At 37.0% G+C, this 14,763-nt stretch overlaps 1 protein-coding gene across 2 annotated transcripts in view; it reads left to right on the plus strand.

Moving 5' to 3' along the window:
• Positions 1–14,763, plus strand: part of Prkd1 (protein kinase D1) — a 325,743-nt gene that overhangs the window by 161,506 nt on the left and 149,474 nt on the right. For both annotated transcript variants that reach the window (XM_042677421.1, XM_042677422.1), the window contains exon 2: positions 2,475–2,613. In XM_042677421.1, the coding sequence (XP_042533355.1) occupies positions 2,475–2,613 (139 nt within the window). The remainder of the gene's footprint in view (positions 1–2,474; positions 2,614–14,763) is intronic.

A 14,763-nucleotide genomic window follows, 5' to 3' on the forward strand; every position in this document is an offset into this window, starting at 1 on the left:
CCTGCCCAATTTTTACTTTCCTTTGTGGCCTTGGTTGCTTGCTGTGTCCTTGAATAAAGGGAATCAATTAGTTTCAAAGATTCTGGACCTTTTTTTTTCTCATTTTCCTTTGTTTTTATTTATTTTGTTTTGTTTTGGCAGTTCCGGGGTTTAAACTCAGGGCTTTGTGCTTACTAGAAACTTAGAGCCTCATGCTCACTAGGCTGGCAGTCTTAAGCCACCTCAAGACTGAGGTGCTGCTATGGCTTAGCTGCTATCTGCCTATTTTTTTTTAATTTAATTTTATTGTCAAAGTAATGTACTGAGGGATTATAGTTACATACCTAAGGGAGTGAGTACATTTCTTGTCGAACATTGTTATCCCCTCCCTCATTTTTCTCCCATTTTTCCTTCTTTCTTCACCTCCCCAAGTTGTAAAGTTCATTTCCAATATAGGGAGTATTGCTGTTGCATTGGTTAGCCCTTTGTCCTTTGTATCACCATTTTGTTGTTCCCCTTTCCTTCTCCAATTCAGATAAATGTATACATAATACACAAGGTACCAAAGTCAAATACAGTGCTCTCTGCCTATGTTTATGTTTGCTTTTGTTACTTGGATCACAGGAAATGCAGCTGTATCCAGTTTCCTTCTGTGCAGATTGAGTCTTAGTGGTATTTGGTTGGCCTGGTATTATGATCCTTCCAAATCTCAGCTTTTCCCATAGCTTGTGATGGGAGATGTGCACCACTGTGAATTGTAATGGGATCTTGTGAACTTTTATGCCTGGATTGGCCTTGTACCAAGTGGCTAAGACTACAGGTAGGAGCCATTGATGCCTGCCCAATTTTTACTTCAGTTAGCCATAAATTCAGAATAAAATCAGATGTACATTTTTTGGGTGAATGGAAAATTATTTGGTATCCATTAAATGAAGTATTAATAAGTAAACTGGTATAGCATATATATGTGTGTATATATATATATATATATATATATATCTGAATAAATATCAAAACAATGAACAAAGTAAGCCAGCTAGAAAATAGTACATGAAATACATTGTATGATTTCATTTTTATGAAATTCTTCAGCTGACAAGCGAACCTATGGTGACAGAGTAGATTTTGGGCAGCATCAATTACAATCAAACTTTTGGTGTTGATGAAAATGTTTCATGAATTGATTGTGATGTCTCCTGCCTGCATATCCAGCCTCAAAACTCATTGTCATATGCCCTTACATCCATTATAATCCCTTCTCCCTCTCCCTATTCCTCTCTCTTTTTTGTCCTGGTGTTTGAACTCAGGATAGATTGCTAGGCAAGCATTCTACTACTTGAAACATGCCCTCAGTTCTTATCTTTTTCTTTAAGTTAGAACAGAGGAAGTAGTGAAATCATTTCAGCTGTTTTACTTATTTTAGGAAAGTCAACTTTACCAAGTGACATACAGAAATCATTTCAAGCCTAGTCATCAGCACAGACACTTAGGAGGAAGAAAGTATTCTGAGTATATTTATTTTTAATTCGTACAAAAGGCTCTCATGAATATAGCTCCTAATTTTATGAATAAGAGAAAGAGGGATTTTCAATATGTTGGACTTATCTTTAGAAGATATGAAATTCTGAACATTTTAACCTGACAATGGAAGAATGTATACTGATGTACGTGTCAGGTTCATCACTGGCTTCAGGATCAAGAGAGACAGGATCTATTTTATTACATGATGGGTATCTTTGTATACAAGTTAACTGTCCTCAGTAATTATGTAAGAAAGTCATATACAAAAAGAGAACCCCACTTCCTTTCTACATAACAGATTTGCCTTTTTTTTTTTTTTTTTAGTGAAAATTGTTCAGAGTGTGGCCAGATGGACCTTCTATCCTGCTTCTGGGGCAGACAAAAGAGACTGCAGGAAAAGGAAATGGAACTTGGTCAGGGCAGCAGCAGAGGGAGACGGGTGGTCGCCTTAGCTTCCCACACTCCGCTAATTCAAAGAATCTATATAGTGCTTTTGCTCCCCTCCCCGCCATCCAATATTATGCAGTTCAATTTGTTCAATCTAGTCTTATTTTTGAATGGGTTAAAAACAGACCAAGATCATTGTTTTTTCAGATATGTATATTAAAATGATGATAAACTAATTCCCATTTTTATGCCATTGCTAACTGTAGGCTGGGGAAATGCCTACTCCTTCCCACTTACTTTGACCATCTTGGCAACTATGGAAGCATTTTGAACCTTAGTTCATGCTCTGTTTCTTTGTGAGTTACGGTACCATTGGATCATTATGGCCCTTAGGGTACAGGATTTTTTCCCACTCTTCATGGAGTCTTACTAATGTGAACTCTTTCTTTTCTTTTCGTACATTTGAAGATTCTATGTTAAATTTTTACCTTTAGCTTGTATTTATATCCTGACTTTTTATTTGTATTTTAAACAAAATATCCAGGAGGGTTGTGATGTTTATACCATTGTGATGTTTGTATTTACAGTTCCCTGAATGTGGTTTCTACGGAATGTATGATAAGATCCTTCTTTTCCGCCATGACCCTACCTCCGAAAACATCCTGCAGCTGGTGAAGACAGCTAGTGATATCCAGGAAGGGGACCTGATTGAAGTGGTCTTGTCAGGTAGGATTCTTTTTATCCGGTCTGTCCGTTGAGATAGTTCTTAGGTACTTGCTATTAGGATCACATAGAAAAATATGCCAATTGTAGCTCTGTCTACATAAAATTTCAAAATTATTTTGGAAGAGAGGCTTTTCCCATATTCAGTATTGTCCCCAATCATGTCTCTTAACATTTGTTCCATCCCAGGCTCCATTCCCCCCAACACACACACACACACACACACACACACACACACACACACACACACACACACAAGCACAAGCACACACACACACACACACAGTATTTCATTGAGCACTTCAAAAATGACCTGGACAACAAAGAAACAAGGCAGAGTGCAAAGCCAGTAACACTAAAGGCATCTGTCACTGCTCCAAATGTACTGAGTGCCTGGAAGCCAAGAAATAACAGCAAGACTAAGAAAACCTTGACTTATGTGGGCCAAAAGTACAGTAGCTCTGAAATAAGCCAAGACCAAAAGAAGAAGCCAAAAGCTCAGGAGTTAGATGAGGTCAGGTCATGTCAGGTGACACTGGTTAACTTAGTCCTTGAGAATGCTGTGTTTTTCTTGGTTCACATTTATATTCCTTTGGAAGTTTGAAATACAGCTTTACCTATCAACACAGAAAGAAAAGGTATATTTAATTAAAACAAAAACAACTAGTACTAAACAGCTGCTGCAGGGTTCCTAACAGTGATGGTTGTCCAATTGATGATGATTGTTTGGATTATTGTTGTTGCTTTTATTACAGTCATTTCTGAGAAACTCAGTTGACATTGGTAGCTTTTCCCTTGTGGTCTTGGTTGCTTGCTGTGTTCTTCAATAAAGGGAGTCAATTAGCTTCAAATATTCTGGACCTTTTTTTTTTTTTCTCATATTCCTTTGTTTTTATTTTGTTTTGTTTTGGAAGTTCTGGGGTTTAAACTCAGGCCTTTGTGCTTGCCAGATAGACACTATCAGTTAAACACCTCCAGCTTAGAATCCAGGTCCTACTGTGCAATGTGCAGTGACTATTATTCGGTATTTACATTTTGTTTACTTTGCTTTGAGTTAGCCCTGTTCACTTTTTACCTCTATGGGTTGTCTTCATTTTCATTGTAAGCAGCACTGGGATTGCCACATTCTCATGATGCACTACATGTTATGAAACAATTTCTTTCTTCATAAAAGTCATCATTTTCCTGTTGTTCATAGGGCTTACCAGTTGTCAAATAAACAAACCAAAGCAGCCAAAGCTTTGGTGTGGTTCATTTTGTTTTTATTGTTTTTGCAAAGTTTAGAGATTGAACTGAGTGCCTTGTGCATGCTATACTTTACCTAGCACTTTACCACTTGAACTCTACATTCAGCCCAGTTTAACCGATTTTGTTTTTGTTTTAGAAATAGGATCTCACTAACATTGCCTGGGTTTGCCTTCTATACTTTGCTTTCTCAGTAGCTGGGATTTTTATATCTAGCTCTTAGTTTTTACTAATTTTTTGAAGGAGTCACTTGCTTTGCTAGATTCTCCCCTTTTCTGGTGCGTCTGACATTTTTTTATACCACAAGGCCTGTCAAAACTGCCATTTTTTTTAGACATGCCATTTTTTTTTTAAGTTTCACTGGGGTTTTATTTATTTTTTATTGTAAAGTTACTGTACAGAGGGGTTACAGTAACATGAGTAGGGTAATGAGTACATTTCCTATTGAGCATTGTTACCTTCTCATTTGATTTTCCCTCTCCCTACCCACCCAAGCTCCTCCCTCCCCCCCGACATTGTAAAGTTCATTTTCAACATAGTGTCCTGTATATCTCATCATCACAATGGGTCAACCTGCATCCCCATTTAAGCATTCTGCTATACCCCTCCCCCTCCCCAAATTACAAAAATGTACATATAAGATACAGAAAACCACAGGCAAATACAGTGACAACATGGGTTATACTGTGGGGGAAGATCTTACAAAAGAAACAAAAGAATCACATAGTGCATTACAAGTACATTCAAAACAGTAGCAAGAAAGGAAAAACCCCTTGTGTCCCTGTCTTGGGGTTTATTTTGCTTAACATTATTTAATATGGTCATATGTACATAGCCTTTGACCTGCTCTGTTTGACGTAGACATGTACTAAATATTGCAAACAAGAAAAACCATGGGACCTATGTTTCTTTGGGCCTGGCTTACTTCACTTAATATAATTTTTTCCAAGTCTTTCCATTTCCTGACAAATGGGTGATGTCATTCTTTCTGATGGAGGCATAGAATTTCATTGTGTGTGTGTATATATATATATATATATATATATATATATATATATATATATATATGTATAGCACATATTCTTTTTTAATATTTATTTTTTAATGTAAAATACTGTACAGAGGAGTTACAATTGCATGGGCAAGATAATGAGTACATTTCCATCAAGCATTGTAGCCTCCTCCTTTGTTTCTCCTTCCTATGCCTTCACATCCTTCCCCCCCCCCCCCCCCCCCCGCATGAAAGTTGTGAAGTTCGTTTTCAACATAACAACTTGTACATTATAGCACATATTCTTGATCCATTCATCTACTGAGGGGCATCTGGGTTGGTTCCATATCTTAGCTATGGTAAATAATGCTGCGATAAATATAGTTGTGCTGGTAGCTTTAGTATGGACTTGTTTGTGATCCTTTGGGTAAATGCCCAAAAGTGGGATTGCTGGGTCATAGGGAACTCTATGTGGAGTCTTGAGGAATCTTCATATTGTTCTCCAATGTGGTTGAACAAGTTTACACTTGTTCAATACAGTAGGGTTCCCTTCTGTCCACATCCCCTCCAAAATCTGTTGTTACTAGATTTCTTGATTATAGCCATTCTAACTGGAGTGCGGTGGAATCTCAATGTTGTCTTGATTTGCATTTCTTTTATGGCTAGAGCATTTCTTCATGTGTCTATTGACTATTCTTATTTCCTCTTCACAGAAGACTCTTCAAGTCTTTAGCTCACTTACTTATTGGGCAGTTGTATCTTTGAGGATTTGTTGTTGTGGGATGTAGTTTTTTGAGTTCTAAGTATATTTTAGATATGAGACATATGAGGTATGTATGGCTAGTGAAGATCCTCTCCCAGTCCATGGGCTTCCTATTGATCTTGCTAGCTATGTCCTTTGCCTTGCAGAAGCTCTGCAGTTTCATGCAATCCCATTTGTCCAACCGTTCTTTGATTTGTTGTGTTTCTTGGTCTCTATTAAGAAAATTTTGGCTTGTGCAAAGGAGACCTAGAGTTTCTCCTATTCCTTCCTGGAATGTTTTCAGGGAGTCTGCTTTTATTTCGAGGTTTTTAATCAATTTGGAATTGATTATGGTGCAGGGTGATATATATGGATCTAGGTTTAGTTTTCTACAAGTGCATAACCAATTTTGCCAGCACCATTTACTGAAAAAGCTGTCTTTCTTCCATTCTGTTTCTTTAGATACCTTTTCAAAGGTTAGGTGGGTTAATTTCTGGGTCTTCAGTCCTATACCATTGGTCCTCAAATCTGTTCATGTGCCAGTACCAAGCTGTTCTTATTACTATGGTTTTGTAGTAGAGTTTGAAATTTGTAATTGATATTCCTCCAGAGCTGTTCTTTCTGCTAAGGATTGTTTTTGCTATTCGGCGTCTTTTATTGTTCCATATGAATTTTTGGATTGCTTTTTCTATTTCATTGAAGAATGAGGTTGGGATATTGATAGGTATTGCATTGAATTTGTAGATAGCCTTTGGCCATATTGCCATCTTCACGATGTTAATCCTCCCAATCCAGGAGCATGAGAGGTTTTTCACTTGCTTAGTTCTGCTTTAATTTCTTTTTTTCAGGTTTTCAAAGTTTTTGTTATAGAGGTCCTTCACCTCTTTTGTTAAGTTAACTCCTAAGTATTTTATTTTTTATGAGGCTATTACAAAAATGGTTGCTTTCCTAATTTCAGCTGTGTTCTTCTCACTATTGGCATATAGGAAAGCCATTGATTTCTGGGGGTTAATTTTATACCCTGCTAATTTGCCAAAGTTTCCAATCAGCTCAAGTACCTTGAGAGTGGATTCCATGGGGTTCTTTTTTTTTTTTGCCTTAAAAAATTGTTTTTATTGTGAAAATACTGTATAAAGGGGTTACAGTTACATGAGCAAGGTAATGAGTACATTTCTTATCCAGCATTGTTGTCTCTTCCTTTGTTTTTCCCCTGCCATCCCTTACACCTCCTCAGCTACACCTCCCACCCTATCTCCCCCACCCCCTCATCCCCACCTACATTGTAAAGTTCGTTTTTCGACATAGGGTCTTGTACATCTCATTGTTGTAATGGATTAATCTGTATCCCTATTTCAACAATTTGTTTTTTCTCTTCCCCTCCCCAAATTATACCAACATCAAATACAGTGAAAACAGGTGTTATACCGTGGGGGCGGGACATTTTTTAAGTTTCCTCTTTCTGAACACTAGGGGCAGCTTGGCGTAAATTATTCAAGGAAACTGGCATTGGATCATAGTCTCATCATAATTCATATTAATCTCACAACCAGGCTGCTTTGAAAGTAATATAATATTCTTTAGTAATGTTTTTTCCTGTGACACTGTCCATAAATATATTCACATTTCTTAAATGGTATTTCTAAATTTATTTTTTTCCACTTTTAGTTTTGCAATCAAATACTTATATAATAGTAATAGGCAAATTGAATACAACCTGTGTGGAATGTGTTCGTGGGAGAAGGCTGCATATTTACATTTGAAACCAGCACCAGTTACCCATTTCTGCTTTCCCTATGTGGGGACTGGTGTACCTCTATAGTCTCATTATCAAATGCAGAGTCACTCTGTTTTTCCCTCCTTTCCTTACAAATAAAGAAACTCCCTGTGTTAATGCTCCTCTTCCACTCCATCCACCTTTGAGATTCTACTTTTCTGTCTTGGTCACAATTGCTTACAAAATGACCTGAACAGCAAAGAAACAAAGGCAGAGTTCAAAACCAGTGACACTAAAGTCATCTGTTACTGCTCCAAATGTATCCAGACATAACAGCAAGACTAAGAGAACATTGACTTATGTGAGGAAACTTAAATAAATGGCATGTCTACTCACCAGTTTTGACTGACCTGGTGCTATAAGAAAGTGTCAGGGGAAAGGGGAGAATCTATCAAAGCAAGTGACTCCTTTAAAAACATGCTGACAGGGCATGTAAGAATAGTGCCTTCTCTTGCCCATTCCCTCAACATTAGGGCTTCAGAAGGGCTCTCTTGTTCTTACAAGCTATTTTCTGGATATCAAAAGGGAGCCATGTTGTATCAGACCACTTGTAACTAGGCACCATATTATCCCACTCCCCTAATGTCACTGAAGCCTTAAGTTATTCAGTTACCTAAATCTATTTTGATATATGTCTTTGGGCAGGTTATATACTCAGGTTTAGATAGATTAGATTGATGATGAATAGAGGGTAGATAGATAGGTTTGCTTATCTACATACATGTTAACAGCATTGTTTTCCCAGTTCATCTCCCAGTAATGCTTAATAATTTTGTGATTTACTCAATAAAATTAAATATAGCTTTTAAAAGTTCCCATGCCCTCTATGCATATCACTATTACTTGTATATCTTCCACATACTTTGTTTTTCATTTTTTAAAGATTGTTTATTTATTTATTGAGAATAGGGTCTCACTATGGATCTCATACTGGCCTGAAACTCACAATCTTCCTGCTTCAGCCTCTTGAGTACTAAAATTACAGGCATGCATACCCTAGGATTACAGCTTCCCAAACAATTTTTAGGCCTTAAATTGTGGACCAATGCCTGGTAGATTTTTTTTCCTCCTTGTCTTTATGCTTTGCTTGCCGCTGAGGTTGCTGAAGGTAATGCTTAATTCTCTTCAATCCAAGAGACTTTATATGCTATTTAACTCCACTTGTGGTGAAGGAATTGAATGAAAAGACTTTCTTAGCATTCCCTAATGTTGTGTTTTGGGTTCTTTTCTGTAGCATCCTCCCTCCAGTCCAAAGAAGTCTGGTTTATTTATCTCTCTTTATCATATTACATTGTGGTGATTGAACTCAAGTCAAGGCTTTTAGCTGTAGCCAAGGTCTTTATTTGGTGGCATTCTTTCTCTATCTGTAGGCTGTTTCTCTTTCTTGTTGCTACACACACCTGCACTACCCCTTTTAAACTGTATTTTCTATTCATTTCCTGTCCCTTCCTCTGGCATGTAGCCCGTTTATGTATGTTTTACATCACTTTGATGCAGTCTTAGTGGACCTGTATCCTCTTATACCCTACCATGGCCTTCCATGTCTGTAATCTGAATTATAATACTATCCACTTTGCCCTTCCCCTTCCAGAACCTCAAGTGACTGACTGCTAGATATATCCCTTTGCCTGTTTGGTTCAATACAGATCCATCTTTTCCCAGTAATTTTTGTTTCCATCCTTCTTTAAAATCATAGATAGAAGAGTCTCAGTAACATGTATGAGCTTATTGAATGACTGCTAGCCAGCAGGTTAGAAGTACTACTTATGCAAAATATTAATTTTACTTTAAAAATATTTCTCTATATAATACTGATAACATAATACTAATTTTTTATGTCAGTTCTGGGCCTTGAATTCAGAGTCTAGGTGCTGTCTTTGAGCTCTTGTGCTCAAGGTTTGTACTCTGTCATTTGAACCACAGGTTTTTTGGTGGTTAATTAGATATGAGTCTTATATATACTTTCTTGCCTGGTCTGGCTTTGAAACACAATTCTAAGATGTTAGCCTCCTAAGAAGTTTTCAGCCATTGGTGCCTGGCAATACTAAATATTTCTAGGGCTGAAGTTTAGGTCTTTGTATTTATTGATATGACCAAGAATAAGAAATTATTATCTGTGAAGTGGACAGCATTATACTGATTAAAATGTGAGACAAAATAAATGCTACTAGGACACCTCAGGCCCTAAGGTGAACATGAGCTTGCACATGGAACTATTCTTCCCCAACCCTGTGGACAAGTTGGAGCACCATATTCATGTGTCAGTCCCTGGAGATGTGGTTAATGATCACCTTCATCTAAACTACAGTGGGCAAGGGTCAGGAACCCAAAACACTGGGCTTTCTTCTTCTTGTGGACCCTGTAATTTCTTTTCTTTTCTTTTCTTTTTAATTTTTTTTTAATTTTTATTTTTTTGTGAACACACTGTACAGAGGGGTTACAATTACATGGGCAGGTTAATGCGTACATTTCTTATCAAGCATTGCAGCCTCCTCCTTTGTTTACCCTTCCCCCTCCCCCCCCCCCTCCTGCACCAACATTGTAAAGCTCATTTTCGACATGACATCTTGTACTTCTCATTGTTGCAACAGGTCCACCTGTATCCTTAAACGACTTGTTTTTCCCCATTCCTCTACAAGTTATACTGACATCAAATATAGTGAAAGCAGGGGTTATACTGTGGGGGAGGAACATAGGAAGCTACAAAGAGATAATCTTATAAATGCGTTAGAAACAAATGCATGAAAAGAAAAAAAACATTAAAATACATATCTAAGGGTTCATTTTCCTAACATCACATTATCTGACCTTTTCCGCTTGACTCATACATATACTAGATATTGCAAATAAGGGAAACCATGGGACCTATGTTTCTTTGGGCCTGGCTTACTTCATTTAATATAATTTTTTCCAAGTTTTTCCATTTCCTAACAAATGGGGCAATGTCATTCTGATGGAGGCATAGAATTCCATTGTGTATATATACCACATTTTCTTGATCCATTCATCTACTGAGGCGCATCTGGGCTGGTTCCATATCTTAGCTATGGTAAATAATGCTGCAATAAATATAGTTGTGCTGGTAGCTTTAGTGTGGTCTTGTTTGTGATCATTTGGGTAAATGCCCAAAAGTGGGATTGCTCGGCCATAGGGGAGCTCTATGTAGAGTCTTTTGAGGAACCTCCATATGGCTTTCCAGAGTGGTTGAACAAGTTTACACTCCCACCAACAATGTAGTAAAGTTCCCTTCTGTCCACATCCCCTCCAGCATCTGTTATTAGAGTTCTTTTTTTGGGGGGGGTCTGGTCATGGGGCCTGAACTCTGGACCTGGGCGCTGTCCCTCAGCTCTTCAGCTCAAGGCTAGCGCACTACCACTTGAGCCATAGCACCACTTCTGGCTTTTTTTTTCTGATTATTTGGTGCTGGCGAATCGAACCCAGGGCCTCATGCATGCAAGACAAGCGCTCTACCACTGAGCCACCTTCCCAGCCCCACCACACTAATTTCATAACGTCAGTAAGCTATGGAAAATTTCCTCTTGAAGACTGTTTCCCTGAGTTTTCCTTATCTTATTACAAATTAAATTTTACATTATAATTTGACGTAAACATAATTTGATTCTTTAATGTTTCACCAACAGGAAGTTGAGAGCAGTCTGATATAGGACTGCAGTTAAAATGAGAGAAAAACTAGGCAAAATATGTTTGAGAAAGCCTCAATATTTACTTCGTGTCTTCAGATAACATTAGAAATTTCATTTTGCTATATCTTTTTTCTTCTTTTTTAATGCAATTATCTATCATCTTTTATTTTTAAAATTTAATTTTATTGTCAAGGTGATGTACAGAGGTGTTATTTTACGCAGTGAGTACATTTCTTAACGAACTTGTTACCCCTTTCCTCATTTTTCTTCCATTTTCCCTACACCCTGATCTCCCCCTAACCAAGCTGTACAGATCATTTCCAACATATTGTCTTGTGAGTATTGCTGTTGCCTTAGTTTGTGCTTTGTCCTTTGTCTCACCATTTTGTTGATCCACTTCCCTTCCCTAATTCAGATAAATGTATACACAATGCCAAGGGCACCAACATCACATACAGTGATATCAGAGGATAAACTATAGGGGAAAAAAAACACAAGAAAAAAGAAATCACATAATTCATTAAAAACAGCAATAACAAAGTAAAGCCTCTTGTTTCCATGTCTTGGAGTTTCTTTTGCTTAGCATCATCTTAAAGGGTCATGTGTACATAGCACCTAAGCTATTCTGCTCATCTGCCAGGATTATCTCAAACATATACTAATTATTACAAATGAGGGAAACCATGAAATCTATGTTTCTTCCTGTCTATCATTTCTTAGCTGCTTTCGAAGTTTAAAACCAAACAGGTTGCTCCTGGCTAATCTGCTAATTGTTTTTCCCTCCTTTCCTTTTTTAAAATTTATTTTTATTTTTTTTATTATTTTATTGTAAAAATAGTGTACAGAGAGGTTACAGTTACGTGAGTAAGGTAACGAGTACATTTCCTATCGAGCATGGTTACCTCCTCCTTTGTTTTTTTTCCCATACCATCCCTTCCCTCCCCACCTCCCTAATTCTCCCCTTCTCCCAAAGCTGTAAAGTTCGTTTTCTACATAGTGTCTTGTAATGGGTCATCCTGTATCCTTGTTTCAGCATTTTGTTATTTCTCTTCCCCTCCCTCAATTAGAAAAAATGGATATACAAGATGCAGGGCACTGTCATCAAATACAGTGAAAACAGGGGTTATACCTTGGGGGAAGGACATACAAGAGAAACAAAAAAAAAATCACATAGTTCATTTTGGATACATTAAAAACAATAGCACCTCCTTTCTTTTTGAAGATCATGGTTTATGAGAATTAGTACATTTGTATTCAATAAGCCAGGAAAAGATTGCTCAGAAGTGGATAGATTGTTTATGCAAAATGATAATGATAATAATAATAATAATAATAATTTAGTAGAAGTTTCTCACCAAACATATTTCCACCACTGGCCAATTCCTCTTGTCTGTTAAGCAAAAGATTAGCATTATTATAAGTTAAGAAACCCTACAAATGGAAGTTTCTCTTACTGAAGCCAAAGTGAAGTTCAGGATATGGTACTGAACTGTAAAAATTCATAGAATTTAAAGTCTTCTTCCTGATGGATCTCTTATCAAAGCCCACTAATTCAGCCATAGCATAACAAATGAATAACAGGACTATATTTATATGACATTAAGTCTTTGTTTGTTTGTTTTATACTTGGTTCATAATTATTTGTGTTTGCTGGTATGGATAACTTTTTGGTGGTTCAGTGAAGAACAGACAAGAATTCTGCAAGATAGGTTATTTAAAGATAATTTAAAGTTGGAAAGCTAAATGTTGAACCTTCCCTGCCTTTACCTCCAGAAAAAACACACATTTGTTTGTTTTTTATGGTATATCTTTAAGATAGATTCTGTACCATTATAATTTTCATAGAAACCTGCTTTTCCACACTGTCAAGGAAGCTAGTGCTGAAGGCCAGGCTTCTAGTGTTCAGGAAGTGACACAGGAACTGAAGATGAGACAGAGAGGTCTGTGTTTTAGGATGAATTTAAACACATAATGATTATTCTGTAGTTGATGATGGAGAGGAGATAGTGATGACACTAAGGAAAGCTCTGGACACCTAAGAGCTGTGCCATTTTCTCATCTTCATCCTGAGTCTTGTCCTTTGTGTTTTCCATGCAGTTTGGTTACTTTCTAGAGAGACTGAAGAACAGATGACTTAGGTATGTAGTAACACTGATTTACTTTGTGATTTTATGCAATTGCAAAACCTTGGCTTAGAGGGTTTTTTTTTTGTGCTTTTATTCATGGGTAGTAGATGAAAGCATCTACTACTCATCCTCCCGTCACATGGATTCTGTGTGGTTTTCAGTCTGCAAGTGATGTGGTATGCACAGCAATTGGGTATTTCTACAACCAGAACATCTTGTTTCATTTTTCTCTGTTCTTTGTGTTTTCTGTCAATACCAGATATTTCAACCTTCTGTTCCTGGTTTCCTTGTCTGTAAAGTGAAGGTAATACTGGTGCCTACATTGTAGTGTTTTACAAAAAATAAAATGAATTAAGCTCTTGATAGCATTTCTATATATACCAGCTATAGCATGTAATAAATGTTATTTATAATGTTGTTTCTTCTCCTCACTCTCTAAGTTGCCTTTCTCCAAAAGCCTGGTCTGATAACTCAGAAAAATTTTAGCTTACACAGTGTTATAAATAAATCTTCATGGTCGTACTCTTCAGAATTTTGGTGTAAACTATTATGAAATAGCACTTTCCAGAACTACTTCCCAAGTTTGTTTTATCCCAGGATACATCTGTCTCCTCTGAGCATCTGGCAAGTGCTACTCTAGCAATACACAGTGTTTCACTGGGTCATTGCATGGAAAAATTGTTCTGAAAGCGAGACAGGTCTCTACACAGAGGTTGCTTCCCTCACATTGAGAGGGAGAATTGATCCATAAAAAAGGAGGGGAGAAGAAGAAATATCACTTTTGATTAAATCATCAGCTTTTGAAATGGATTTTTTATTTGAATAACTTTGTCTTGGAGGTAGAGAAGTCAGACATCTAAAAAGATAGTCAGTAACTTTAATTGCTTACATCTTGAGGAATAGGGTGGTACTGAGCCTGGATCTAAGTGTTCGGCCAAGTTTCACACCACCTCCACTACAATTCAGCTCTTCATCTAGGACTAGTGGACAGAAATATTGTTGAACACTTGTTGCAGTAAGGCAATTTATATTTCCAGGAACCACTTATATTATTTGTAAGAAGAGAAGACAACAGAAAGCTTCAAGATTTGTCCATATTATTTTTATTACCATGTCATTATTATCCTGCTAATGAATGAATATAAGCATTTAATATATCTACTGAAACTGCAATCAGGTTAAGAAAACCGTGAGGACTCTTGTTTGTCGAGGATTAATGTCCAATATGAAATAAAGTAATAGTGCTACTTCTTATTCAGGACCCCAACCCTAATGAAAACTAAAGTAGTCTCCTGAAAGCCATGATTTTTCTTCCTAAGATTCATTACTATAACAAGTCAGAAAAATATAGCAACATTCTAGAAAAGCCCTCCTTTCTTTTTTAGAAAGTGTAAATTACTGATTTATGTGCTATCAGGCCAGGTGTATATCTTTATCTTTTAGATTTGGTACATTCCTTAGCAATCTTTTATGCCTTTCTGAAATACAAGTAGGAGGGAAAAAGAGTGGCATGTTAGATCACCACACTATAATTTTCCTGAGTAAATGACAAAGAGTTGAGTGTACTTTTAAGAAAACAGAATTAGCCAGGCACCTATGGCTTGTGGTTATAATCTTAGCTATTTGGGAGA

Source organism: Dipodomys spectabilis, unplaced genomic scaffold (genome assembly GCF_019054845.1).
Source record: "Dipodomys spectabilis isolate Male_0828 unplaced genomic scaffold, ASM1905484v1 ptg000038l, whole genome shotgun sequence".
NCBI lineage: Eukaryota > Metazoa > Chordata > Mammalia > Rodentia > Heteromyidae > Dipodomys > Dipodomys spectabilis.